Genomic DNA, 27,443 nt, shown 5'->3' with positions numbered 1-27,443 from the left:
GCTATTAAAATAGAAGCCGTTCCCTCCCTGCACACACACACACACACACTGCAGAGGCTTAACCAGCGCGGCAGGCGAAGGTGGCGACGGCCCCGAATCAGCAGCGAGGGCTGAATCCCGTGCTGGAGCTCCTGCAGACAGCAGCTTCCAGGAGCAGCCGGGAGGAGGTGGCACGGGGCAAGGGGCTGAAGGTGGTGCTGAGCCTCGCAGGAGCCGGGTCACGCGCTGCCAAGGTCACCCCGGCGCAGGAGCGAGCGGGCCACCTCGCTCGTGGCCCGCGTCGAGGCTTGATCGATGGCTGGCAAGCTGCCTCCCTCCCTGGCGCGATCCTCTGCCCCTCCAGGAACGTTCACAACCACGGGAGCTGGCGGGGATTTGGGGCTTTGCTCACCCAAACGTTGGCAGCGAAATCGCGGCTGCCGTCGGCTCCCCGCAGGCAGGTCGAGCACCCATGGGTGGCCCCCCTCGCCTCCCTGCAGCTGGCTCCGCACCCATTGCAAGCTAAACCCCAGAAGCAAAACCCCACAGCCCTTCAAATTCACTCCCTTAGGATCTCCTCGCCTTCAGAGGTCCTTTTTTCCGCGCTGCGTTAACGCGTCCTCCCCTGCACCCATCGCCCGCACCGGGGGGGGTTTCGGCGCTCGTCGTTTGAAGCGTTTGGATTTCGGGTTTCAGCTCTTGCAGCCACCTTCTCCAGGCCTAGAGGTGCGAGCGCCGGGGCTGGGGGTACGTCGGGACACGCAGCAGCGCTCCTTCGGCACGCAGACCACAGCGGGGAAGGCAAACGACAGCCCCACGCCTGGGCAGAGCGGTCCAAACAGCGCTCATCAGGAAGGAAAAAAAACAAAAACCACCTCCAGCCCAGCTGCCGGCTGCTCAGGAGCAAGCAGCAGAGCCCCTGGCAGCTTCTGGCCTCTTAACCAGCGCGGATTTACTGCTGATTTACACCTGAGACATCTCCTCCTCCCCCTTCAGCTCCGTTCCTCGAAGCGATAGCTGTGAAGCTCTTTTTCTTTTTCCTCCTGGCGCAGGTGGAGGAGCCGGAGCCACGCAGGCAGCACTCGGAGGGCCTCCTGCCTCGTCACCCCGCTGCTCATGGCACGAGGAGGAGGTTTTTGGGGTGCTCCTCGGGCAGTTTTACCAGCCAGCAGCGGGGCAGCCCCAGGCTGGAGGCGAGGCTGGCACGGGGAGGCCGCGCCGATGCGATTGCGCCGGGCTCTGGATGAAATCAGCCCGCTCACAACCAGCCCAAAACAGCCACAAAGCTCCAGGCTCCGAGCTGGGAGCAGTCCTGGGAAGGGTTCGCAGCGCAGCGAGCCTCAAATCTCCCCTACAGCAGCCCTGAGCCGTCCCCGAGGTTGGATTTGAGCGCGTTTCAGCAGCACCAGGACCTCCAGCGGCGCCTCACCACTGCGCCTGACCAAGGGAAGCGCCGAGGAGCTCTTCCAGTTCATCTCCCAGAGCCTCCAGTGGCTCCTCACGTGCCCAAGGTGACACGAAATTCGCAGAGTGGTTTTGTTGCCTCCCCAGCAGGCTCTGGATCTCTCCAGACCTCACAGACGTGACTGCGAGGAGAAGCACGGCGCCGTTCTTTCTCTTCGGCCCACGAGGGTGACCAGCGATGGGAGCTAAAGGTCAGCTTTAGCCCTAGGAAGTTCAAACGAAGCAGAAAGCAACCAGCAGAGAGGAAAAGCAAGGCTGGAAACGAGTGGGCTTCTCTGCAGGAGAAGGGAGAGCCATGGCAGCTCCCCGGGAAGAGTCCCTATAAGCCAAAAAAAACCCCACTCATAATATCTGCCCCCCACTCGTCCCTCTGGGTTCTTCCCTAAAGCCACAAAAAAACTCGAGGACAAATACCTGGAGTTAACTTTTTTTTTTCTCTTTAAATCACCTGGATTTCAGAGCCTCTCACGTAGGAAGCCGACAACTCCCTGACTCCAACCGCAGGGGAGAGCCCCTGCCCTCCTCGCACCTCCCCGACTGCAGAGCCTGCTCACCCCCAAATTCTGCTGCCCCGTGGGTCGTATCAACCCCAAACCCGCAGCTGGAGCAGTTTCCCGTGGCCGTGAGAGGCATCAAAACGGGGATCTCAGCAGGGAAGGGCTGGGGAGAGCAGGTTTCACTGCCAAATCTCTCCTCCGAACGGCGTGGCCGTTTACCTGGGTGCTCTGGCACAAACATCCGAGGATGCAGAGGATTTTAGGGCTTCCTCACGCATTTTTTTTGCTGCAGGGGGGCTGGAGCACGTCAGCCAGCAGCAAACAGCCCGGGGGGAGCAGGAGATTGGGGGCTTCAGCCCCAATTCAGCACTTCACCGGGACGCAGAGCATCAGGACGAGGAAGGAAAGGGCAGGCAGCAGCCGAGGCAGGGACTCGGGTTTATTGGTAAATGGGCTTCACATAGAAAACAAAATCCCGTTAAAAATCCCGTGAAAAATCTTCCGGGTGGAGTTAAAAGGAGGGAGGAGGGGAAAAAAACGACCAAAACGAACGCTATAAAAAGAAAAGCTGGGGGGAATAAAAAAAAGAGGGGGGAGCTGTGGCGGGGATGGACCCAGCGACGCCTCTCGGGCACGAACACCTCAGTCCAAGGGGGAACGGAGGGCTGAGGACGGGGAGGGAGCAAGTCCCAGCAGGGAGCTTCTGCTTTTAGGGCAGGGGGCCCCTCAAGGGACCCCGAGGGGGCACCCCGGGGGGCCTCTGGGCGGGCCGGGGGGGCAGGGGGACCCTCTGGTAGCCGTAGGGTGGGGGGCGAGGGGGGCCGTTGTAGCCGTGGGGAGGCATCAGCGGAGGGGGGCCGCGCATCCCGTGGTGCGGCATGGGGCCGGGGTGACCTGTAGGGACAGAGCAAAGGGGTCAGCACCCGCCCAAGCCCACCCAAAACCCCACCCTTGGGTGCTGGTCCCACCCCCGGACCCACGGTTTGGGGAAGCAGAAGGTTGGTGGGAACCCCCTGACCGTGACCCCGGGGGGGTTCGGGGGGGGGATCCTCGCCACACGGGGCTGCCCGGCTGGAGAAAACATCCAAAAACATCCAAAAACACCCCAAAACATCCAAAAACATCCAGCGGAGCCGCCCCTCGTGTGTGTCACCCCCCCAGGGATGACCCCAAAACTCAAAATCCAGCGCCGGGCAGCGTCTTTTTGTGCCATAATGATGGAGGCTGCCCCTTGCTGCCCCCCCCCCAGGACCCCCAGACAGGGCTGAAGGACGCAGCAGCGCTCAGCACCCCCCCCCTTTTTTCAATTTCCCCGCTTGGGAAAGGGGAAAAACTCCCCCAGGCAGCCCTGCATCCCACAGGAGAAGCCCCACACCGAGGAAAACCCCGCTCAGAGCCCCCAGGTCCCACCCCCAGACACCTCCCCGCGAGGAAACAGCACCAGAGGGCACCACAAGTCCCCAAATCCCCCCAGCAGCCTCTCGGGGGGGTCCCACTTACCCATGGGCGACCCGAAATGAGGTCCTCGGGGCGGCATCCCCATGGGAGGGGGGCCGGGGTGCGGCATGCCAGGCGGGGGTCGCGGCGGGGGCTGCCCTCCGGAGCCCGGGGGTCCTGGGTGGTGCTGGCCCATGCCGGGGGGGCCGTGGTGCACCTGCATGGGGGGCATTCCTGGGGGGAAAAAGGGGAAAAGAAGGGTTAGAAAGGGGGGAAAAAGGGAACAAAAAGGGAGATCATGAGGGTTAAAACATCAGGCGGAGAATCCACGTCGAGTTTTCCGCTATTAAAACTGGGGGGGGGGGGGGGGGGAAGGAAAAAAGCTCTGCCCCAACGCAGGGGGCGAGGGGGGGAGTTCTGAGGAACAAAGCGGAGGAAATAGCGCTTGGAGAGGAAATAAAAACGTGAAATCTTGCCAGCAAGCACGGTGCAGCCCTTAAAAAGGGTTCAGAGAGAAACCAACCCCCTTGGGGACCTCAGGCAGGGCCCCCAGCAACGACCTCAAAACGTGCTCGGCGTGGCTGCGTCCCTCCCACCCTTTTTTTTGTTGTTGTTTCCCTACGATTTTATCCTTTTTCATCCCAATCCACAAATCCTTTCCTCCTGAGGAGCCCGAGAGCCCGGCGCAGCTCTGCAGGGAGCGCTGGGCCAGGCCTGCTGAGGGTAATTGGCTGGCTGAAGGCTGGAAAAGCAGCTTGAGGTCGGGGAGAGCAGCAGCCAGCTGCTCACAGAGCGCCCTAATCAGCCCGGGGGCTGCTCGAGAGCAGGCAGGAGGAGAAGAAATTCAAGCAGGACAAGAAGAAATTCAAGCAGGGTTCTTTTTTCCCCCCTCTTTTTCTCAAACCGACGCCAATTTCCCCGAATTTCTGCGCTCCAGACTGCAGCCTGGATGTCTGAGGCTAAAAATGGGAGGGAAGCAGAGGAAACATTTTGTTCTCGCCGCTCCAACGAGCTCCCGGCTGGCGGAGCTGCAGGCTGCGCCGGGGAGGTTCACACCTCACGCAGGAATCAAGAGCTGGAGGAAAACAAAAACGCCTCGGAGCCTCCTCAGCAACCTCCCAGCACAGCACCGGGGACTCCTGAAGCTGAACCCGGTCTCGTTTTCGCCTCAGCAGCTCGAGGGAACTCAAATCCTGCCCCGGCTCGATGCCTCTTGGAAGGAATTATTCCCTAAATTACCCTCCCAAAAATCCCACCAAGCTATTTCTGCACCTTTCAGCCCGGGGAGCTCAGGCTCCCGCTCAGCAGCCAACTGTGGATCTCCCCCCCGAGCTCTCTACCACGGCCACACCACGCACAGCAGCCGATTTTTCCCCGTTTTACCCCAAAAAACACCTCGGGGAAGAAAGCAGAGGGGGGATTTACGCAAGGACACCCCGCAGCAGAAAGGGATTTGGGCTTCCCGAGCTTACCTGGGTGATGCATCCCGCCGGGGGGGAAGGGGTGAGGGTGAGGGGGGTGCCCACCGCTGGGCGCAGCCCCCGAGGGGGGGCCGGGGGCTCCAGCTCCTGGTGGCATCGGGGGGGGCGGCATGGCAGGGGGCATGCCGGGGGGCAGTGCTCCGGGGGGAGGCACCGGCGGGGGGAACGATCCTGGGGGGGGGAGGCCTGAAAGAGAGAGAAGGAGAGAGGGTTCGGTTGGGTTTAGCACCAAAAAAAGTTTAAAAAAAGAACAAAAAACAACAAAAATGGGCAACCGGGGAGGAGACTGAACACACAAATGGCCACAGCGACCAGAAAATGACCAGAAAAGGACCAGAAAACACCCAGAAAACCCCTCGGGGTGAAGCAGGAGCCCAGGATCCGACCACTGGGTGCTGAGCCGGGTGGGTGCCAGGGACCTGCTGCCCCCAAAACCCCTCCCCAGCCCACTCTGCAGCCCGCTGCTGCCACAAACCCCCCCCGGGAGCCCCCAAACAGCCCCCAAACCCCCTCCTTCCCACCCAACGGGGTGCAGAAACCCCTCCCCACCGCCCCTACCCACCCGGAGGGGTGACCCCGGGGCCCAGCGAGGTGACCACGGGGGTGGGGACCGAGGGCGGAGGGGGGGCGTCGGCGAAGAGCTGGTGGGGCCGATCCGCCTGCGAGAGGGGGTTTTGGGCTGCCAGCAGGCGCTCGGCCGCCGAGCCGTGCCGCTCGCCCTTGGAATCCTTCTTGAAGGCGTAGGAGACGGTGATGGGGCGGTTGCAGAGGTACTGCCCGTTCATGGCCTCGATGGCGGCGTCGGAGGCGTCGAAGCTGGCGAAGTTGATGAAGGCGTAGCCCTTGGAGTTGCCCGTGTCGGGGTCCCGCATGATTTTGGGCGTCTGCAGGATGACCCCGAAGGCGCTGAAGGTGTCGTAGAGCAGCTTCTCGTCGATCTCGGGGTCCAGGTTGCCGATGAAGATGTTGGCCCCCACGTCCAGGTTCTTGTTGTGGGCCGAGGCTTTGTTGACGCGGATCGGCTTCCCGTACAGCTTGATCATGTTCATGATCTTGATGGCGTAATCCGCGTCCTCCTCGCTGAGGAACTCCACGAACCCATAGCCTGCAACGAGGCAGAGGTTTAGGAAGGGGCAGAAGCACGGCCTCGTGCTGCTCCCTGCTGCCTCCGACCCTGCTTGTTTTAAAAACAGAGCCCAAGAGCAGCGATCTGCCCTGCTAAGCACCCACCCCCCACCTCCCTTCACCTCCCTGCGGGGCCTCGATGTGCTTCGTGCAGTGAGGGGCCCAAAACTGAGCGCAGCACTCCAGGTGCAGCCTCACAGGATGAGAGGGAACGGGCTAAAGATGCACCAGGGGAGGTTTAGGTTGGACCTGAGGAAGAACTTCTTTACAAAAAGGGTTGGGAGGCATTGGGACGAGCTGCCCAGGGAAGTGGCTGAGTCTCCATCCCTGGAGATCTTTAAAAGATGTTTAGATGTAGAGCTCAGCAATGTGGTTTAGTTGAGGGCTGTTAGTGTTAGGTCAGAGCTTGGATTTGGTGATCTTGGAGGTTTCTTCCAGCCTAGGTGATTCTGTGACGCTCACCGCCCTGCACTACACCTGACACAACCAGGATGCCGCTGGCCTTCCTGCCCACCTGGGCACACTGCAGGCTCCTGGTCAGGCGAATGCTGACAACACCCCCAGCCCCTTTCCCCCTTTCCCTCTGCCCCGTTTCCAGCTCCCCTGCCCCCACCCTGCAGCCCTACACGGGGTCGCTGTGCCCCAAGAGCAGCACCCAGCACTTGGCCGCGTTAAACCTCACCCCGTTACCCTCAATCCACCCTCCCCAGCCCCCCTGCAGGCCTCCCTGCCCCCCAGCACCCCCCTCAGCCCCGGCTCCCCCTTCCCCAGCCCCCCCCCGGAGCCCCTCACCTTGGTGCTGCCCGGTGACCCGGTCCTTGGGCATGTGTGTGTTGACCACGGGCCCGGCCTGGAGGAAGAGCTCCCACAGCAGCGGCTCGCTCACCTTCTCGTCCAGGCCCCCCACGTACACGGTGGCATCTGAGGGGGGCACAGAGCGAGAGCCCCGTCAGGAGGAGGCGGCGGCGGGGGTAGGCCGCGGCCTAGCGGGGCGCCGAAGCTCGGCCTCCCGAGGCCGGGACCCCTCGAAGGTGAACCGTGAGGGGGAGCTGAAGGTGCCCGGCCCCCGTCGACCTCCCCCCGGCCCCCGCCGCCGCTTCCCTCCCGGTCCCCGCTGCTCACCCTGGTTCCGCTCCGAGATGGGCCCCGCCGCCATCTTGGCCCGCTCCCGCCACCGGGACGGAAGCTGCGTAACGCGGCGTAACGCAAGCTGCGTAGCGCCGGGCGACGCCAGGCACGTAACGCAAGCAGCGTAACGTGACGGCCGGGAGTCTACGCGATCTACGTAACGCAGCGCAGTGTGAGCCGCATAACGCAAGCTACGTAACGCAGTGGAAAGTAAACGGCGTAACGGTGCAAAATGTGATATACGTCACGTAATCTACGTAACGCAGCGCAAAGTAACACATGTAACGCAAACTACGTAGTTCAGCCCATTTAACCTGCGTAACGGAACGCATGTAACGTAACCTACGTAATGCAGCAAAAGGTAACCCATGTAACGTAACCTACGTAGAGCAACGCTGCGTAACATGCGTAACGCAGCACAAGGCAATCTATGGAACGTAACTTGCGTAACGTAAGCTACGTAACGCAACGCAGCGCCTCGCGCCCTGACGTCAGCGCCAGGCGATAGCCCCGCCCCCTCGCGGCCGGCCGGAAATGGCGTCGGCGCCATGTTGAGGCCGGGCCTGTTATGTCGCGATAGCCCCGCCGCGATAGGCGGCGATATTGCCCCCGCGGCCGGCAGCGCGGCTGGGACCGGGCACCCCCACCCCAGCCCAGAGCCCCCAGCCCGGGTCGTTCACTCAGAGCCACGCCACAGTGCCCGCAGAGCCGCTTTATTGAGCTCCCCGACATAAATCGCGATAAAAAGTGCAAACCGCCGCGTGCGGGCGAGATCCCGACACAAACCTCGATAAAAGTGCACGGCCGGGGGCTGCCGGCGCTCAGAGCCCCCCTTTTCCTCTTCACAGCCCCGGCAGCCCAGCCGAGCCCTGGGGTCCCCGCCCCTCCCATATCGCGACAGTGTGTCGCCGATAGAGGCATGGCGCTGGGCCCCCAGCAAAGCTCGGCCCCTGTGGGAGCAAAGCGACCCCGCGGCGGGGCCAGAGGCACGGGTCCCGGGGTGGTGAGCCCAGCCCCGAGGCACCTGGAGGTAGCAAGGATTTTAAGGCAAAAAAAGGGGAAATCGGCTGTGCCGGGGCACCCGTGGCACCCCTGGGGTGCTCAGCCTCTTCCAGAGCAGCCGGGGAGCAGCGTGGCAGGAGCTGGCCCCAAAAAGCCTGCGTCAGCCCCAAAAAGCAAACGCTGGCCCCAAAAAGCCTGCGACGGCCCCAAAAAGCAAGCGCTGGCCCCCAAACGCTGCAAAACAGCCCCAAAACGCTGCCAACAGCCCCAAAAAGCCCCAGGAGCCCCGGCGAGGAGCAGGGAGGCAGCAGTAGAGAGGCCGCGGGGCGCTTTGGGGGCTGTTCCCCCCCAAAAAACCCCATAGGGGAGCCTTGGGGTCACCCCCCCGTGAGGGGCCAGCTCTGTCCCGCCGCTATCGCGACTTATCGCGACGGTGCCAGGGGGCTGCCGGCGGCCCTGGTGCGGAGTCCCTGGGCTTGCCAGGCGCTGAGGCGGTCCTGGAGCAGCGTCAGCTCCTCCGCCAGCCCGGCCGGGGAGGGGGCGAAGCGGCCGTGCTGTGGGGGGGGGACACCCGTTAGGACGGACGGACATGGGGGGCAGGGTGGGACCCCAAAACCCCGTCCCGCACAGGCTGGGGGGGGGGGCAGGAATCTGATCCGAGACAGGGAGCCCCTCGGGGGGGGCGCCCACCCGGGGGCCCCAGCGCTGCGCAGCCCCCCCGGGACCCAGTTTCCCCCCCAGGAACCCGATTCCCCCCCTCCCATAGTTCAGTTCCCCCCCATGACTCAGTTTCCCCCCCCCACAACCCAATTTTCCCCCCTTGTGACCCAGTTTCCCCCCCCATGACTCATTTTCCCCCCACTTCTCCCCCCAGCCCCCCCCAGCCCCTCCCCAGCCCCCTTTCCCCCCCCCAGCCCCCTTTTCCCCCCCCAGCCCCTTTCACCCCCCCAGCCCCTTTTTCCCCCCTCCAGACCCCCCCAGACCCCTTTTCCCCCCCCAAGACCCCCCCCAGTCCCCTTTTTTCCCCCTCCCAGCCCCTTTTCCCCCCCCTCAGCCCCCTTTTTCCCCCCCCAGACCCCCCCCCAGACCCCTTTTTCCCCCCCCAACCCCCTTTTTTCCCCCCCCCCAACCCCATTTTTCCCCCCCCCCACACCTGACTTTCGGGCAGGCCCCGCAGGTAGCAGCGACGCCAGAGCCGCACCGAGGGTCCCGCGGCGCAGGGCAGGAGCAGCCCCCGGGGGGGGCTGGGGACGGGGCTGCCCCCAGAGCCCCCCCCCCGCTCGCTGAGGCTCTCGAGGGAGGGGGCCCAGCGCAGCAAACGGGGGGGGGGGCGGCCACTGCGCCACGGGAGGGGCTGGGGGCACAGCGAGCCCTTGGCCAACGCCAACACCTCCCCGGCCCCCCCGCCTGGCCAGGAATCGGGGGGCTGGGAAATGGGGGAAAAAACGAGGGGTTAGGGGCAAAAGGGGGTGGAAAAGGTGGTGGTCGGGGAAAGTGGGGAGAAAAAAGAGGGGTTAGGGGGAAAAAAGGGGTGGAAAAATGGGGGTTAGGGAAAATGGGGGGAAAAATGGGGTTGGGGTAAAAAGGGGGTGGAAAGGATGGGGGTTAGGGAAAACGGGGGGGGGAATAGGGGTTGGGGTAAAAATGGGGTGGAAAAGGTGATGGATAGGGAAAATGGGGGTAAAAATAGGGGTTAGGGTAAAAAGGGGTGGAAAAGTTGGTGGTTGGGGAAAATGGGGAGAAAAAAATGGGTTTGGGTAAAAAGGGAGTGGAAAAAATGGGGGTTAGGGCAAATGGGGAAAAAAATGCAGGGGGTGCTCGAGCACCCGCGTCCCCCCCCAGAACCCCCCCCATGGCTCACCGTGGCCGTGGTTTGGGGGCTCTCGGTGTCGGGGGGGCTCAGGGTGCCGCCGCCCCCCCCCCGCCGGGTTCCGAAATCTCGCCCGCTGCTGGGGGCTGTAGCGCAGCGCCCAGTCCCAAACTGGGGGCAGGCGGCTGCCCGGGGGGGGGTCCCAGCAGCCGTTCACCGGCGTGTAGGTCTGGCTGCGGGGCTGCCGCTGCGGGGAGGGGAGAAATAACGGGGTGAGCCCCCAAAAAATTTAGGGAAGGGGGGGGAATTTAGGGCACGGACGGGGAAACCGAGGCACGGCGCCAACCGCGAGCTGGATGCGGCCGCTTTGGGGGGGGCGAGGAGGATCCCCAGCCCCCCCTAAACCTTATGGAGGGGTTTCGGGGGGGTCGCCGAGCCCCTGACCCCGCTCACCGGGCCGCCGCGGCCCCGTTGGCGCTGGCAGGTGAAGAGGAAGGTGCCGCAGTAGGGCTGGAAGGCGCCGTCGTGTAGGGCCAGCAGGAACGCCTCGGTGAAGCCGAAAGCCGCCGGGAATTGGCGCACCAGCTGCCACGTGCAGTCCAGGAACAACGGGAACACCGGCGCCTGCGGGGGTCCCCGACCCGTCACAACCCATACCCAGGGGATTTAGGATGGATTTAAGGGGTTTTGGGGGTCCCCCACCTCCTCCCGGGGGCTGCCGCGCCGCAGCCCGAGGCGGCGGGGAAAGGGGTGGCCGGCGGCAACCCACTCGCGCTGCACCAGGCTCTGGAAACCGGGGAGGGTCCGGGCGTGGGGGTCAGCCAGGAGCTGCACCAAGGAGGCCAGCAGGCAGTTGAGGTCGCGGTCGGAAGGTTCTGGAATGGTGAAAAATTAAGGGGTGGGGGCAGTTTTTGGGGTGTCCCCCCCCCATCTCGCCGCGCCGCCCGGTGCTACCTTGCAGGAGGACGCAGCAGCGGCGCCCCGCCAGCAGCGATGCCACCTCCACGGCTTTCCTCAAGCAGGCGCTGGGGTGAGGAGGGGTGCGGGGGGGGTCAGGGCACCCCAAAATGTTGCCCCCGCCTGCCTGGGGGGTCTCCATCCCCCCCCCCCCCCAATCCAAACCGTGGGATCGGGGTAGCCACCCCTCCGCCGCGGCGCCTCGTCACCCTGCGGCTGCTGGGGGTGATGAGGGGACCCCGAAACGGGTGGGGGGCCAAATGGGGGGGGGGGGGGAGAATTTTGAGGGTCGGGCTTTCCCCCGCACCCCAAAATCGCCCCGGGCTCACCGCACGTGGTCCAGCCAGCGCGTCGCCTCCAGCGCCGACAGCCACTTCTCCTCGGGCGCCGCGCCTGAAAGGGGGGGGTCAGGGCAGGGCAAGGAGCCTTGGGGTGTCCCCCCCTCAACCCCCCCACCCCAGAACGAGCCCTGGGGTTCCCCCCAATGTCCCCGTGCCCCTCTCACCGTGCAGGCAGAGCGCCCACAGCTTGAGGTGGGCGAGCTGGATGTCGGCCAGGGTGGGCAGCTCGGCGGTGTCGGCCAGCACGCACGGCCCGCGGCCGGCACGCAGCAGCGCCTCCAGGCACCTGGGTGAGGGGGGGGGGGACACGGAAAATTTACCCCCCCGGCCTCTCCTCGGGCTGGGCAGCAACCCCAAAACCTCCCGACCCGGCCCCAAAATCCTCGCCAAGGATAAGGGGGGGGGGGGGGCTCACCTCACGTCCTCGCTGCCCGGCTCCGAAGCCGCGTGGAAGCCGGCGGATCTCAGCAGGTCGCTGCCGCCCGGGTGGTGCCAGCACAGCCGCTGCGGGCGAGACGGGGACGGGGGGGGGGACAGGGGGACACCCCCCAGGTCACCCCTCCCTCGGCAGCACCCCAAATCCTCCCTCCCGCCCCGGCACTCACGGGCACGCGGCGCTCCTCGAAGTGGGCGAACGTCCGCTTCAGGTCGTGGTCCAGGAGCCCGCTGGGCACCCACAGGTAGCGGGGCAGGCTGTGGGCAAATTGGGGGGCGGGGGGGGGGATGTGGGGTGGGTGCCCCCCACCCCCAAAAAGCGGGGTCGGGGCCGGCAGCCCCTTGGAGCCCTACCTGGGGGCCATGTCGAAGCGCTCGTTGATGGCGCTCACCCTCCAGCCCGCGGCGCCCTGGCGCTTCAGCTCCTTCTCCCAGTCGGGGAGGCTCTCGAAGAGCAGCGTGGGGGCCGAGCCTTCCTCATCATCACCCTCCTCCTCCTCCTCCTCTTCTTCATCCTCCTCCTCCTCCTCCGGCTTGGTTTCTGCCCAGGAGCTGCCGTCCCCGCTGTCCCATGGCCACGTGGCCGTCTCCCGCGCCTGGGCGATGGCGTTGGCCACCTGCGGAGAGGAGCGAGGGGACGGGGACGGGGACGGGGACGGCGCGTGAGCCCCCCACCCTTAATAATTAAACCCGGGGTCGCCCCGGATCGAGGCACGAAGCCCCCCCACCCCCTGGCTCACCCGGTACGCCTGTGGGGCCAGCCCGTTCTCGTGGAAGTGGAAGCGCAGCAGGCGGAAATCCCGGCAGAAAATCAGCAGCTCCTCGGGGATGAACTTGAGGGTGGAGGCGGCCGTCAGCACCTTGGCCTTGGTGAAGCTGCTGCCTGCGGCGGGATGGGGGCGGCCGTCAGCGCCCACTGAGCCCCCCCCCGACCCCATTTGTCCCACCTGGGTGTTGTTTCCCCCCTCCCAGTCCTTTACCTGCCACCAGCTTGCGGATGCAGGGCAGCGCCACGTTGTGCTCGCTCTGTAGCGGGGCGACGGAGCCGGGAGGCTGAAGGGGATTTGGGGATTTGGGGATTTGGGGAGCCGTCCCCGTACCCCAAAAAGGCAGCGGGGCTGCAGCCAGGACCCCACGGCCTCCGTCCAGCCGGTGCCGTGACCCGCGGCAGCCCCTGTGCCCCCCCCTCGGTCCTGCAGTGAGGAGTTCCCCGGGTGGGGGGGGAATGGGGATCACGGTTCTGTGTCTGAGGGGAGAGGGGGGGGACGGGGATGGGGTCGGGAACGTGGCCGGGATGGGGATGGGATGAAGCAGGGGTGCAGCCGGGATGGGATCAGCGTGGGGTCAGGATGGGGCTGGGGTCAGGATGGGGCCAGGATTAGGGTTAGGATGGGGCAGGGTTTGGGGTCAGGATGGGGCTGGGTTTGGGGTCGGGATGGGGCCGGGATTCCACTGGGATCGAAGCAGGACAGGGTCAGGATGTGCTGGGGCCGGGGCTGGGATGCAGCCGAGATGGGATCGGGACACGGCCGCGTTGGGGCTGGCTGGGGACGGGGCTGCAGCCAGCAAAGGGTCAGAACCGGGAGCGTTTGGGACCGGGAGGCAGCGGGGTCGGGATCGAGGAGGGGATGCAGCCGGGCTGAGCTCTCAGGGATCTTTTTTGGGGGGGTCGCAAGGGGTCCCCACCTGCACGCCGTGCCCGGGGGCGGCCAGGAAGGCGACGCGGAGGTTGGTGCAGACCAAGGTGCCCGGCACGGAGCCGTCCCCTTCGCGGCACCGCAGCCGCACGCCCGCAGCCTCCTCCAGCACCACCTCCCCTGCGGGACGGGGCCGGTTGGCCTCCGGCGAGGAGGAGGCTGACGGGGGGTGCCCCTCTCACACCCCCCACGCCCCCCACACCCAGGGGGGCTCTGCAGGCTGTAGGTGACCCCCCCTAACACCCCCCTCGCCATCGGTCCCCGTGTCCCCGGCCTCCCCCCCCCGTGCCCCCCTCGGAGACCCCCGAGGCTCCGGCACCGCGGAGGCCCCCGGCATCCGGCCACCTGCCCGCGGCCGGCGGCGGAGGCTCCTACCTGGGAGGCCGGGGAAGGCCGAGCGGCTTCCTCCCCTCTCCCCGTTCATGGCGGAGGACTTTCCCCGCCCGGGCGGGACGGGAACGGGACGGGAAGGAGAGCGGGGAGCCCGAGGTGGCAGCAACCGCCCCGTTTCGGCCGCCCGCGGCCCCCCCGGCATCCCGCGGCCTCCGCTCCCCGAGCGAGGCCGGCTCCTGGCAGCGGGAGGCCAGGGCGGAGCGGAGGCGGCGGCGGCAGCGCGGGGCTCGCCGCCAGCCTCAGTTTCCCCCCGCGGCATTGGAAAGGGGGGGGGGGGGAAGGTGTTCAATGAATGGGGTGGGGAGGGCAGGGGGGGCCCCCCGTGGGCATGGGGGGGGGCTCTGAGCGGGTTCCAGCACCCCCAAAGGGATGTGGGGTGCTGGGGGGCACGGGGGGGTGACGGTTCCCTGAACCCCAAAAGGGATGCGGGGTGCCAGGGGGGGGTATGCGGCTCCCTGAACCCCCAAAGGGATGCGGGGTGCTGGGGGCATGGGGGGACACGCAGCTCCCGGCACCCCAAAAGGGATCACTGGTGCCAGAGGGGGGTGCAGAGGGGGGTGCCCAGCTCCTGGCACCCCACAGGGGGCTCACGGTGCTGGGGGGAGGACACGCAGCTCCCTAAACCCTATAAGGGCCGCCTGGTGCCGGCAGGGGATGCTCAGCTCCCCACACCCCATAAGGAGCCGGAGGAAGGGCGCTCAGCTCCCCGAACCCCACGGGGGACCCGTGCACAGCCGGGATTCACCCGGTCCCGTTCGGGTGCCCCCGTCCCGTCCCCGCACCTTCCCCCGGGGGCACCCCGAGGCTCCCGCGGGCTCCCCACGGAGGCCAAGCGGCGGTGCCGGGGAGGATCGAGGCGCTCCGTGACTCATCGCTGAGGCATCGCCATCTCCTCCCAACCCCGGAAAAGCCGCCGCTGGCCGGGCTGTGCCAAGCGGCACCGCGTGGGCCCCCCTCTAGGGGCATCCGGGGGTCCTGACCCCGCTCCCGGCAGCAGGTGGAACCCCTGGGGACCCCAAAAGCCAACCCCGCTGGCTCAGCCCCCCTGGCTAGGGCAGGATTGGGGTGGCCGAGATCCAAGAACTGGCACCGGCTAAACCTTGGGAAGGCGTCGGAGCACTAAAATCCTATTTGGGGCCCTTTTTGCCTCCAGCTTTTTGGGGGAGCCTCAGCGTCGTGCACCCCGATTTTCCACCTGTAGGAAAATCACCCGGCAGCGCAGCCCCAGGGCCCCCCGGGGTGGGGCTTGGATGGGTCCCCAGCCCCAGCACCTTGCGGATGAGAAGAATTTCCTGCGGGGCTTGGGGCCAGGGATCGGCGTTGGGGCAGCCTCTGCGCCAGCTCGGGGTCAGCCCAGGCCGTGGGGCTGCCCCGAGAGCTGCAGGAAAATTGGCGAGCCGGCACCGACGTGGCGCTGAGCACGGCCCTGGGAGGAAGGGAAAGCGCTGAGGGCAAGAATAAAAAAAAATCCCACTGCTCTAGGGGCTGGGGGGAGGCAAAGAAACCCCGCAGGAACCTGCTCTGAGCTCCCCTGACCCCACAGGGGCTCTCAGTGCCCGGTAGCACCACGGCACGTTTCCAACCGGCCCCAAAACCTCACCCCGCGTCCCCCAGCCAGCAAACACCCCTTACCCCCAAATTTGCATTATTAAGGGCACAAAGGGGGGAGCAGCCTGCTTTGGGGTTTGGAAGCGGCTCCAAAATGTGGGGAGCTCGATGGCACCGGGACACCCAGGGGACGTCCCCGGGAGGGAGGCGCGGGGCTGAGCCTCGGGGCCATCAGCAGAACCCTTCCTCGGGCTCCCAGCCAGGCCTGGCTGCAGCGTGGGGGCAGGTGGATGGAGCAAAAGCTGCAATACTTGGCGTTTTTTTCTGTTCCAGGAGGGAGCGGAGCTGTCCCACCCAGCCCGGGGCGCTCCCGTAACGCCCCACGGTTAAAATCCAGGGGGGCTGCACTCGGAGCCGGGGCGAAGCCTCCGAGCGTTGGCCAAAGTCCTGCGAGTTCACGTAGGGATCAATCCAGCTGATTTAGTGCTCGGCTGCACCCAGACCTTTGCTCTTCGCCCCGCTGATGCCTTCTGAACCCGAACCTGCACCCAGAAACCCCGTTTCACCCCCAAAATAGCGCCACGAGGAGGAAGAGGGTGCAAGCGTGCACGGCCCTGGGGCCGGATGGAGCCGGCTGCAGCTCCGTGGGGTTTCCTAATTTCTGAACCTGCCGAAGCAGCCGGCGTTGGCAAGGAGCTGGATTTTATCACCACGCCGTGCTAAGCCTTTGGGTGGGTTTTAAATCCTTCGCCTGACAGCCCCAAAACACCGGGGGAAGGCCCCTCCAGAAGGGGGACGAGGGACGTGACCGGGGCTGGAGCAGCAGCTGGGGGGGTCCCCTTTAAAAGCAGCCCCCCAGGGAGCACCCAAAGAGAAGAAATTCTCCCTGAACTCCCCGGATTGATGGGAAAAGCCAAGAAACCCAACACGTCCCCGCAAAACAGTTGGGGTGGGGATGTGGTGGAAGGGCCTGGAGTGGGGGCGACGCTCGTCCCAAGGCGCAGGAAGGAGGCACGGCCGCCGGCGGTGGTAATTAGTTGAACGTCGTTTATTGTCAGTGAATCTAGGGTAGCATAAATGAAGGGTGCCGTGAACAGCCCGATTACAACGCGCCATCTAGTGCTCAGTACAGCAGTGCTCGAACGAGGAGTAGAAATCGCCAACCCGATATTAATTTAAAAAAAAAAAAAAAAAAAAAAAAAAAGATTTTGCGGATAAACGGTTGCAGAATTAATTCAGGTCACCTCTTGTGCGATGGGTGAAGACCGGAGCATCCCCCCCAACACCTCCCAGGAGGGGCACGGGGGACGTTACGGAGCTCGTTTGGGGAGCCTGGGTGAGATGGGGCCAAGATGGGGCCAAAACCCAAGCTGCAGGATGGGAGCCGGGGCTAAGACAAAACGAAAACGGCCCAAAAGGGTCGTGGATATTTACTGCAGGAGGGCCAGGCTGCGCAGAACCCCCCCAGGTCCCGATGGCAGCAAAATTTCTTCCCGTTACACCGCTAAGGGCACTTGTTTCGAGACCTTGGGATCGAGGCGCAGCCTCCCCTTCCCCATCTCCTTCGCACGCCGGTGGGGCAGATACAGGAGAAAAAACCCTCGGGTGTTTTGGTGCCTCCGTGCGAGGTGCTGTGGAGCACGAGCTGCTCTCGCTCTCCCACCCCCCCCTTAAAAAACAAAAAAAAAGGTACCAAAAATATATCGAGCCCCTAAAATATATCAAAACCCTAAAATACGGCGTGGGCAGGGGCTTTAGCGTGGTTAGGGAAAGGAACGGGTGGTTGGGAAATGTCTTCCAATAAATATAAGTTGTATTTAATAGTCCCATAGAAAAAAAAAAAAATAATCATTAGTTTCACCATAAAGGAAACAAAAATGACCTGAAAAAATCCTTAGCAGTACTGAAGAAACGCGGCCGATTCCCTCGATTCGGTGTGTAAGGCAGGAAGGTTTGGGCTCAGGGATGCTCAGGGAACAGCTGAGATTCTGCACTTTGTAGAAAAAATACTCTTCGCTATTTTACTCTTTTCACTGGAAACCTAATTTTGCCTGAAGTTGTGTTTTTTTCCCCCGTTTTGACTTTAAAAAAGCTACGAGCTGTAGTGACGGCGATAAAAACGGCAGATCGAGCACAAGCCACGGGGCTGGGCTTCAAAACCGACCCCAAAACGGGGAATTGGGGAATTAATTTGGGGGTAACTTCGCCCCTCACCTCCAGCCCCAGGGTCCCGGGGCTGCGGCCATCGGGGATCCGCGGCCAAACCTCACTGGCAGGGCCACGGCATCAGCAGTGGGCACAAAGCACTCGTCCAAAATCCCCTTTTCTCCCCCAAAAACCCTCAGAAGGAGGAACAGCAGCAGCTCCACCGGCTGCTCTGCACAGTCCCCTCGGGTGGGTTGGGGTTGGCCGAAACGGGGACAATTCTCCCCAAAAAAGCAGGAGAGGGGCAGTGAGCTGGTGGAGCAGCGATTTGTGCCTTCTGTCCTCCCCTGCCTGTGGTTTTGGGTGGGGGGCACGGAGCGGCCCCGCTCCTCGTGCTCTCGGCAGCCCCCAAAGGATTCTGCTGCTCTGGGGCACAGGAAAAAGAAGAGGCAGAAAGCGATCCCCGCACACCAAGTTGGGTTTGTTTCATTTTTTTTTTAAAAAAAAAAACAACCACTTGGGTTTGATATTTGGGTTACACCAACGGATTGATGCGGGGTGACCGGGGGGAGAGCCGCCGGCACGGAACCGACCGCGCGCGCTCTCGCCCCTGCAGTGAATCCAACGCACCTGAACCCAACCCCAGGGAGAAATTCGTCGCCTTGCATCACTCCAGGATCACAGCACGCCCGCAGCACTCACCCTGCACGCCTCCCCGACTGCATGCCAGCCCCAGGACCCCACGCCGCCGGGCAAAGGGACCCTAAGGAAAACCCCCACCTGCATCGACCTTACTTCAGTGCCCCTTTGGCAGCCGGGCAAGGCTTATCTACGCTCCGAGTAGCAGCGATTTAACAAAACCCAAAAGAACAGCTTGAGTTAGAGGGGTGAAGGAGCTGGGATATTTCCAGGCTGTTGGCTTTGAGCGCGACAGCCCAAACCCAGCCCCAGCGGGGCCGAGCTGCCCCGGTGGGAGCACCTGCAGGGCCTTTCCTGCTTTAACAAAGCCAAAAGCAGCCATCTCCGACAGGAAAAGCCTTATTTTGGGGCTGGGTTGTTGTTTTTTTAGACGTACATTAAACCTTTAAAACTTGTACGTTAGAAGAAAGCCTTAGTGTATTTGTGAGAATAAGGCTTCAGGTGAGTCCCCAGTGTTAAGCACACTTTCACCCTTTCTGCCCCTTTTCTCTTTTCCCTTCTCCCCGTGGTGGGCGGGGGGGGGGGATCAGCGCGGGAAGGGATTGCATAGTTTGGTGCCTTTTGGGAAAAAAAAAAACAAAAAACCAAAAAACGAGGGAATGTTGTAAAGCTTTGACTCATCAGCGTAATTCACGTTTTATTTCCACGCGGTCAAATGCTGAACCTTTGCTCTCTACAGGACTGGAACGAGGATCGAGTCCAGTTCGGGATCTACAGTTACAAAAAAAAGATCTGTGCAAACATTGCAGTGCTAAAGTTACACCCGCCCCGAAAAACGGGGAGCTCAGGGCAGCGCTCGTGCCGCGCCGCGGGGCTCGGCCGGGGAGAAGGGGACGTAGTGGATGGACCACAGCGAGTGTGGGAGGAACGCAGGAGCGGGTTCGTTATTCTTACATTTCACTCTTTAGCCCTATTATCAAAAATATCTTTAATATTACTCAGCCTAAGGTCAGTTAACGTGGCTCAGCAAAATGGAGCCGAGTTAATTCTATTCAGCAGAACAGAGGTAGTATGGAAGTAGCTTGCTCAAGTAGAAAGAGTTATCGTGTGTGTGTGTCCACGCACAGCTGTAAGCTAAGGGCAGCCCGGTGCAGATTTACCTCCCGGTGCCGCGGGGCGCTCTTTGTCCTCCCTGCTTCTCCACGCCGTCGGTTATTGCTGGGTGGAGACACTGACCTCGTTTCTCCGTCGATTCTAAGTCGCTTCGACTGTACCGGTAACGGTTCCGCACAGCACTTCTGCAGGAAAACTCAAAGCCACTCAGCGCTGTGACCACCCCGTCCCCCTCCCACCCCAAGAAGAATCCGAAAGTAACGTTTAAAAACAAAGAGCCGAGCCCCTCGGAAGGGCAGCGCCCCGAGCCCGCTGCTGCGGGGCGCTGGGAGACGTCCGCTGGGCTCAGAACGAGTTCAAACCGAAAACAAAAACAAAATAAAATAAAATAAAATAACGTCCTCTTCCGACTAAGCTCCTCTCGGTACCAGAAAACATCACATAAAATAAAAACGGTGTTAAAAAAAAGAAAAAAAAAAAAAAAAAGAAAAATTAAAACCTCTCAATTCAAAGGTCTGAGGCTTTCTAACTGAAATTGCTGGGGCATTTTTCGCTCGATTCGGGAGAAGCGCTACGAGAAGTGAGGGTGGAGCCCGGCCGGAGGACCCGTGGGGCGCTCGCTGCCCCCGAAGCTTTGGTCTGGATCGGCGGCGAGGAGCCCCCGCGCCTCGTGCTCCGACCTCAGCTCGCCCTCCACGGCGGCTGGCTAACCCGAGCCCGGCTGGCTAACCCGAGCCCCCCCTGGCTAACCCGAGCCCCCCCTGGCTAACCCGAGCCCCCCCTGGCTAACCAGAGCCCATCCAAGGCGCCCGTGCTCGTGGCGAGGCCGCGGGGAGGAGGGCATCGCGCTCCTCAGCCCGGCCAGGCACCCGCCGCCTCCCTCCTTCCACGGACAGGGAGAGGAGCGTGGGGAGGGGAGAGGGAAAACTCCGGGCGTTATTGCAGCCCCCCACGTGCCACGGGTCCGAAGAGCAGCGCGGGCACAGAGCGCTCAGAACCTGTGCACCAGAGCCTCCCGCTCCTTGCGCTTCAGCTCCTCCCTGTAGCAGCAGGAGCAGAAGTTCCCGGTTTCTGGGTGCCCGTAGAAGCTGCAGTTGGGCTGCTTGCATTTGGTCTGCTGGACGTTATAAAGAGCCCGGCCCCTGGTTTTGTCCGCTCCTTTCTGCGAGCCGTCCTGCTCCGCCTGCTCCCGGCAGCCGTTGCTGTGCGGGGCCGAACCGCCAGGACCCTCGCGCTCCGCCGCCGGGAAGCCGGGCTGAGAATCCGTGTCCGTGGGGGAAAATCGCCCGGCGTGGGATGGGCTGGAGGCGTGGGGGCTCGGCCGGGGCTGGCCGCAGTGCCTGGGGAGGGTGGCGTAAGGGGGGAGGCTGCTGCAGGGTCCCCCCGCGACCTGGCGCCGGCCGTCGGGGAAGCCGGGGGGGTGAGATCCTCCTTCCGTGCTGCTGGCCACCGAGGGCCGGGGGAAGGTGAAGACGCCCGAGTAGCTGGAGGGAAAAGCTGCCATCTTCGCGCCGAGGGCCAAATCCGGGGTCTGGATGGCGTAAGCAGGAGGAGGCTGGGGGTACGCGGGGCTGAGCATCGCCTCCTCGCCCTTGTGGGCGTTCAGCTCCGGCTCCAGCCTCTTGGCGGGGGCAGCGCTCGCCAGCGCCTTCTTCTCTGCCTCCTTTTGCTTCTGCTCGGCCAAAAAGCGCTCCTCGGCGTCCAGCAGGTACTGCTGGATCATCTCCTCCTGGTACTGGAGCCTGTTGCTGGTCTTGAGGTGGCCGGCGAAGATGAACTTGCGCTCTCCCTGCATGGCAGCCCGGAGGATGCTGAGGCTCAGCCTCACGTCGTTGCTGTACTTGTAGGGGTCCGACGGCTTCTCGGGGGCTGCTTTCCCCGGGCAGGTTTTCTCCACGGGAGCCGACAAGTCTCCCTGGGAAGATTCCTCTTTGCTTCCTTTCCTTGACTTCAAGGATCCCTTCTTTTTCTTCTCCAAGGTATCTCCCTGCCCGTTGCTCACGCCTCCCTTCATACTTTTGCTGTGCATCAACCCTCCCATGTTCTTTTTTAGCTTACTTCCCAAAGTCTTGCCAAAGCTGCCCAGCTTGTTAGCAACCGAGTCTGCTCGTTTTTTATCCTTTTCCTTGTCCTTTTCTCGGTCTTTCTTTGGTTTCTCTTTGTCCTTGCAACCCCTGCTGCCACCGTTGCTTGCCGAGCTGCTGCAGACCGACTCCTTGTCGGACTCCCCTGACTCCGCAGCTGATCGAGCGTCGTCTCCTGCGGAGGCTGTGGGGGATTCTGGCTGGGCCAGAGGCGCCTAGGGAGAAAGAAAACACGTATCAAAGTCAGATAAGTTCCTCAGATAAGCCTTTTCAGGCTGAAGTTGAAATAAATGGAGAAGAAAGCACTCGCTAGGAGAACAGAGGGGACAAGTGGTGGCTCTCAGATCCAGAGTTGTTTCGTGTCAGCGCTGCAGCCAAAGAGCGACCCGCAGAATTCAGCACACGCCCTGGCCTTGTGCTGGTTTCAGACAGATCAGAGCAGCTCACGTGTAAGTTTGGGGAGTTTTCTCCAAAAGAGAGGAGGAGAAAAAAGCAACACAAACAATAAAAAGCTAACAAACAAAGAAATCCTTCACGCCTGGCAGCCCGGTGACACCCGCACTGCTAAGGCAGCTGCCACGGGGATGTTGGAAGCAGGCAGAAGTTCCCAGAGCTCCACGAGTCAGTCCCGACAACGAAAGGTCCCAGGAAAATTACAGTCAAGCCGCAAGTCAGCTTCTGGTGGCCACAAACCAACAGTTTGTGTTTGTCTTGGAATAGGCAGCAGCCGGCCTCGCTGCCAGACACCTACACAGCAGGCTGCGCCGCTCAGCAGGACGTGCGAGGGCTGCGCTTCAGCTTTGCAGGAAGGACAAAAACAGGCAGGAAAAGCTCGAGAGAAACGCGCAGGCACAAAAACACGAGCTGTTTGTTTGCTCGGAGCTGCGCTAGCTGCCTTTTCCAATGGAAGCACAGACAACCTCACGTGAAGGAGGGCTGGGCAGCTGACGACTTCGCTCCCGCCGGGCCCTGCAGAAGGGGGGCTTAAATAATTAAAGAAAACCCCCCTCGTCTCCTTACCTGCGTGTCACAAGGCAGCGTGATCCATTTAACATTCATGTAGCTGTGCAGCAAGTGCAGCTTGGCTTCCAACGATAGCGTCACACTAAAATTTGAAACAAGCACAAGAAGTCAGAGTCAAGTCTTTACCAAGGCATTTGCCTATTGTATTTATGTTAAAACGCATGTTTTAACAGGTAAAAACCATCAAGGCAACAGCAATACAGAAGGTAACGTTTTTGAAGCCTTTTAATTAAAAAGGAAATGAATAAGTAAGAAGATTCCTGTATGTCAGAATGGGGTTTGCTACAAATTAATACCAACCTGGCAAATAATCTTACAGGTACACGAAACGAGTAACAAAAAAGCAGATGTCACAGATCTAAACAGAGCTAGTTTCAAAATGATTTTCCTCTCCACAAAAACAACTTCAGAAAAAAAAAAGCAAAGATGTTTTCTCAACAATTTCCATTTGTCATTTTGTTTCCATCAAAAACACACAGTATTTCCTATCAGTTTAAAAAAAACAAAAAACAAACTCAAAACAAAGTATCTGTACCACGTAATACCGTGTCGCTAAAACCTGCCCTGAGCTTTAATAAACGTGCTGATCTTGGAGGTTTTTACGTTTCCTAACCCGAAGTCATATGATGGACAAGTCATGCTTCCAGCTCCCCGACCACGACGCCCACTGTTGGTGACTCCTGGCTCAATAACAGGAAACTCGCTGCTACCAAACTCGCCCGTGGTCTGAGCCCAAACCAGGACGGGTGTCTGCCTGCAAGCATCCCTCCGGCCCCTGGGGCTCATGGGCAAAGGTATTTGTTCTCTCTGAGGATGCAGGAAGGGAAAAATGCACCTTTTTGTGCCGGAGAACACAGGCTACAATACCTGACCCTCCTTATCGAAGCCGATAAGATGTCACCACCCTTCCCAAAATATACCAAAACACTCAGGACATCAGAAAAAAAAAAGGAAAAAAAAAGAAAAAGCTGCTCTGTCTGCACTGAGTAGGTTCATATCCCAGCACAACTTCCACCCAGACACAAGAAACTCCCCAGTGCTCATGAGCAGCTGGGGATAAAGACCAAACCGTGCGGCTGCGACCGCTCCGGCGTGCAGACAACCGACCTGGCCAGCTTGACGTTGTCACTGTCGTCTTTCCCCCACTGCCAATCCTTCCCGGGATCCACGGCGAAGTGCACGGGGAGCAGCTTATGCTCGGAGTCTGTCAGGGGGATCACAGCTGCAGGAGGAGGAGAACAGAAAGCCCACTTACTGCCCGAATTGACGAGGTTTGGCACGCTGCGCCGAAGCGACAGCGCCTGTCACTTCTGCGCCGCATCTCCCGAACTGCAGTCGACACAGAAGCCTGACGTCGATCTCCAGCATGCTCCCCACATAAATTAAGCTTTCTTCACGTCACCCTCTTCCTCCAGCCTGTCTAAACCCCATGAGAAGGCAACTTTTCATAGCATCAGCAGCTGAGCTCGGGGCGCTCCCCAAGAACGGTGTCGGTTCTGCCGGCCGCTGGTGGCGCGCCAAAGCATGCACGAGTGCTGCTGGGACTGCCAGGCTCGGGACGTAAATCACTGGGCTTGTTCATCACCTACCTTGATCTTTCGTGGGCTCCTTCTGCTCCATGGATACCAGGGCAGAGAAATGGGCTTGGTCGTACGCCAGAACCAGAGGGGAGCGATGGCATTTGTTGGCTGGAACTTCCAGGGGAAGATAGATGCCTCCAAAGGGAATAGGGGCAAAGGCTGGAAAGAAATCGGGCTGATTAGTTTTCATAATAGGTTGGAGAGTTAAGACTTGTTTATCCTGAAACTGCTCCAGGACAGGCTGTTTCACTTCAAGGTTTTACCTGCAATTAGCTATCAACTTGAGGGGCAAAAAAAAGAAAAACAAAACAAAAACAAACCCCAACCAGACATCCGTTTTATACCAGGAGGAACACAGTTGCAGGATGAATCTGTAGGTTCTACAAAAGCCCTCCTCCACACACACACACAAAAAAAACAACTTAAATTTGCACACAGAGTGATGGTAATTGATGAATCTTTTCTGACAGGAAATTAAGTCTGCTAGTGGAAAATACTACATGCAGGGAACGGAATTTCCCATCTGTACACACGCGTAGGGGCACAAGAAGATGAAAAGTCAGTGTGAAAAGGCAGCAGATCAGCCGGTGATGCTCAGCTCTATGGCTCATAGCCTCCAGCACAGTCATACCCAGCCCCATGCTCATCGACAGCTGAAAATCAGGCTCCACGGAGCAGAAAGAGCCCGTGGCAGCAGTGTACAGGCAATAAACAGCCTGAGCATGCACAATTAATAAAGACAAATGAGTGCAATTCTTACCTTCTCCCCCCGAGTCCCGCAGCATCGTGTCTGCCACCACTACTATGGGTCTCTTCAGCACGTGGGCCAGGACAAAGACATGAAACTCCTCCAGGCTCTCGTACACAGGTTCCTCGGAGCTTTCAACACTGGGAAACAAGAAATAAATCAATTTTTCATCCTCTGTGCACTTAATCATTGCTTTTAAAGACAGGAAGCGTTCTTTACAGGCAACAGCATGGACTTGGATCATATTAATGGCATTAAGTTTCATCTTTCCTCTAATTTCGTATTTTAGACCCAGAGACAGATCCAAAAAATGTCCTATTCTGAGGCAAGGGTTTGTTTCCAGGAAATACCACATTGCTACTTGGCACTTCTTGGAGGCTCTTATCTAAAGAGCCTCAAAAGTTGTGTTTGTTTGGGATGGCTGCAGCGATAAAGTGCCCTTGAAACACCGAGGGAGAGAGAACACTGCAGAAATTCTCAGCTTTTGTTTATCGCTCTCATTTTGGAGCCAACAACATGATGAAACGTGAGAAAGGATTAGGTTTTTGTTCAATTCTGGAAAAAGAGCTTTTACCCCACAAAAGGGGTCAGGCAGCATTTAGAGAGATGGCTTTCCATAACATTTTAATGGATGTTTTCATTGTTTTTCACAATCCTTCAACCCTCCCCTTAAAACCCTCCCGTACAAGCGGGTCCAAAGCAGCAAACCCCTCCGCTGCTCCCAGCCAGGTCCCTGGACCTGCCCTCGGGAAAATTATTCCAAGCTGTACATTTAAGGAAGATATTCTCTTTGCTTTTTTTTTCCCCCTGTCCCATCTTCATTATGGCCACCTAAGCCCTGGACACCCCAGCCAGGAGGCTGGAAAGCCTCCCAGCCACTTTGCACGCCCCGTCGGCGCGCTCGCGTGCTCCACGTACCCCCCGCAGTTGCCTCCGTTGGTGCCGTAGTGCACGCGGGGCTCGCTGGAGGCCAGCTTGATCAGCTCGTTCCACTCCTTCTGCCACTCCTCTTCGGTGTAAACGAGACCAGACTGGGAAAGGAACGACAGAACAGAGTCCTCAACGTGAGTTTTTTTTTTCCCCAATTTCTGTAGCAATGTACATTGCAGCCACAACATCTCTCTATGGATTTATGCAAAAATAATCAGTATTTTACGCAAAAAAAATGCTAAACTGAGGGAGTGTGGTCTGGACAATCAGGGTGGGAGGTGGGCTGTGAATTGGCTGAAGGGAAGAAGCCAGAGGGTTGTGGTCAATGGGATGGAGTCGAGCTGGAGGCCTCTATCTAGTGGAGTCCCTCAAGGGTCAGTACTGGGACGAGCGCTGTTCAATGTATTCATCGATGATTCGGATGAGGGAATGGAGTAGGGGGATCTTCCAGGGCCCCTCCCAACCCCTAATATTCTGTGATTCTGTGAAAAAAAAGCACACATCCCTCACATTCTCCGATCCTGTGAAAAAAAGCACACATTTCCCAGTCAGCAGTTTCAAGCCAGCAGGGAGATAATCTGCCTAAAATGAAGAGTTTTCAGCCTTGTGGGGTGGAAGTAAACATTTCAACCCCCAGAATGAGAGGAAAGCTTTCCTCTTACTCTAACCACCCCACTATTACAGCTGACATAACCTACAGCCAAGCACCAGTGGGAGGATGAAGACTGGACCAGCTAAAGTTTGCCTTTAGAAGTTATTTTCCTTCCTTACTGAGCTACGAAAACAAAAGGCACCGTAACGCCCAGAAGGATCCAACACAAGGCTCGCTGAGGTATTTTAACACACTTGATCCTTTTTTAGCTCTCCAAAGAGGCACAAGGCCCACGGCACAGGCAAGACCCGATGGCTAATTATAAGAGTGGGATGGATTTTTTCCGCCACTGCAGATTCTTTTATGAGCTGCAGTCAAGCTGAGTTGTTTATCCCTTCAGTCCTTTCTTGTTTGTCCATGCACTCAAACCGAGGTTTTACTCACATTTCCTGAGCATGCAAACATCAACTCTGCAGTCGCACCACGTGAACCACGAGACCCCCAAAATCAGTGCAAGGGAAGCCCCTGCAAAGCACGGCCCTTTCCTCGAAAAGCTGCTCTTCTGCTCGATGGAGAAGCTTTCCAATACGGTCCCAAGGAGTTAAAGGGCTCGTTAAGCCTTATTAATCCCAAATGAGGGGAGAAATACCTTAAAACACAAAGCTACACTTGAGCCTGCCGTGTTAAGGCCGTGAGGCAAGCTGCTGAAACTGGCACGAGGAAGAGCAGGCAGCCCTGCCCTCCTCCTCTCTTCCTGGGCTCAGTGATCAGAGCCCCAGCATCCAAACACAACATCCTCAGTCCACGAAGCTGCCAAGAAAGCCTTCAAGCCACGAACCAGAAGCAGCTGACAGCCCAGCCGGCTCCCTGCTCGTTCAGTAAGGCATTAATTAAGTTTCCCTGCTCCTGGTTAAGCCTCCAGTGGGACTTCTTTCATCATCGATCTGAGCGTAAAGCAAAGAGAGGGAGGAGAATTGTACCCAGAGTGGGTTAGGCAAGCCAGAGCAGCTTCCATCACCCTGGGCTGCCTCTTTCCGAGCTTATTTGGAAAGGAAGAGCTCCTAATCCCCGACTTCCAGCCAACCCCTTACACAGTACCTGCCACACTGGCTGAAGCTGGGCTGCTGCACCTGACTGCAGGCACCACCTACACCCGCCTGCCTCCGAGAAGCTTCTGCCGAGGGTTATTAGAAGGGAAGGACACAAATGAGCCCTCACGCCGAGTATTTTCAAGCCCTTTAAGGTCTGCAAGTCCCAGTGTGTTGCTGGTGGCTAGTTCTGGAGATAGCCCTGAG

At 60.4% G+C, this 27,443-nt stretch overlaps 3 protein-coding genes across 5 annotated transcripts in view; all 3 read right to left on the bottom strand.

Moving 5' to 3' along the window:
* Window positions 1-2,359: 2,359 nt before the first annotated feature.
* On the bottom strand, window positions 2,360-7,174 carry SF3B4 (splicing factor 3b subunit 4). Its single transcript, XM_084303125.1, has 6 exons — window positions 7,106-7,174; window positions 6,776-6,904; window positions 5,421-5,963; window positions 4,850-5,044; window positions 3,441-3,611; window positions 2,360-2,834 (listed from the first exon to the last, which is right to left on the bottom strand). Exons 1-6 carry the CDS (start codon window positions 7,137-7,139, stop codon window positions 2,650-2,652), a joined length of 1,257 nt encoding a protein of 418 aa, XP_084159251.1. The 5' UTR covers window positions 7,140-7,174; the 3' UTR covers window positions 2,360-2,649.
* Window positions 7,175-8,535: 1,361 nt separating this feature from the next.
* MTMR11 (myotubularin related protein 11) lies at window positions 8,536-13,857 on the bottom strand (the record flags this gene model as incomplete). The annotated part of the gene is given in 16 exon segments (XM_084303324.1): window positions 8,536-8,667; window positions 9,267-9,539; window positions 9,975-10,034; window positions 10,036-10,170; window positions 10,377-10,547; window positions 10,626-10,798; window positions 10,878-10,948; window positions 11,210-11,273; window positions 11,386-11,507; window positions 11,637-11,725; window positions 11,827-11,914; window positions 12,011-12,273; window positions 12,397-12,539; window positions 12,637-12,709; window positions 13,343-13,473; window positions 13,729-13,857. Coding segments are annotated over 16 exon segments (2,037 nt in total). The 5' UTR covers window positions 13,778-13,857.
* Window positions 13,858-18,755: 4,898 nt separating this feature from the next.
* The window catches only part of OTUD7B (OTU deubiquitinase 7B), a 32,430-nt gene continuing 23,742 nt past the window's right edge, over window positions 18,756-27,443 (bottom strand). For 2 of the 3 annotated variants that reach the window (XM_084303275.1, XM_084303276.1), the window contains 6 exons: window positions 25,545-25,657; window positions 24,639-24,766; window positions 23,888-24,037; window positions 23,406-23,520; window positions 22,296-22,380; window positions 18,756-21,490 (listed from right to left, as the gene is read on the bottom strand). In XM_084303275.1, the coding sequence (XP_084159401.1) occupies window positions 20,183-21,490; window positions 22,296-22,380; window positions 23,406-23,520; window positions 23,888-24,037; window positions 24,639-24,766; window positions 25,545-25,657 (1,899 nt within the window). In that variant the 3' untranslated portion in view covers window positions 18,756-20,182. The remainder of the gene's footprint in view (window positions 21,491-22,295; window positions 22,381-23,405; window positions 23,521-23,887; window positions 24,038-24,638; window positions 24,767-25,544; window positions 25,658-27,443) is intronic. The other variant, XR_014619203.1, reaches the window with a different exon arrangement.

Source organism: Netta rufina, assembly GCF_964035555.1.
Source record: "Netta rufina genome assembly, chromosome: 29".
NCBI classification, from domain to species: Eukaryota; Metazoa; Chordata; class Aves; order Anseriformes; family Anatidae; genus Netta; species Netta rufina.
The sequence above is the reverse complement of the archived record's forward strand: the minus strand, read 5'-3'. Positions and strand labels throughout refer to the sequence as shown.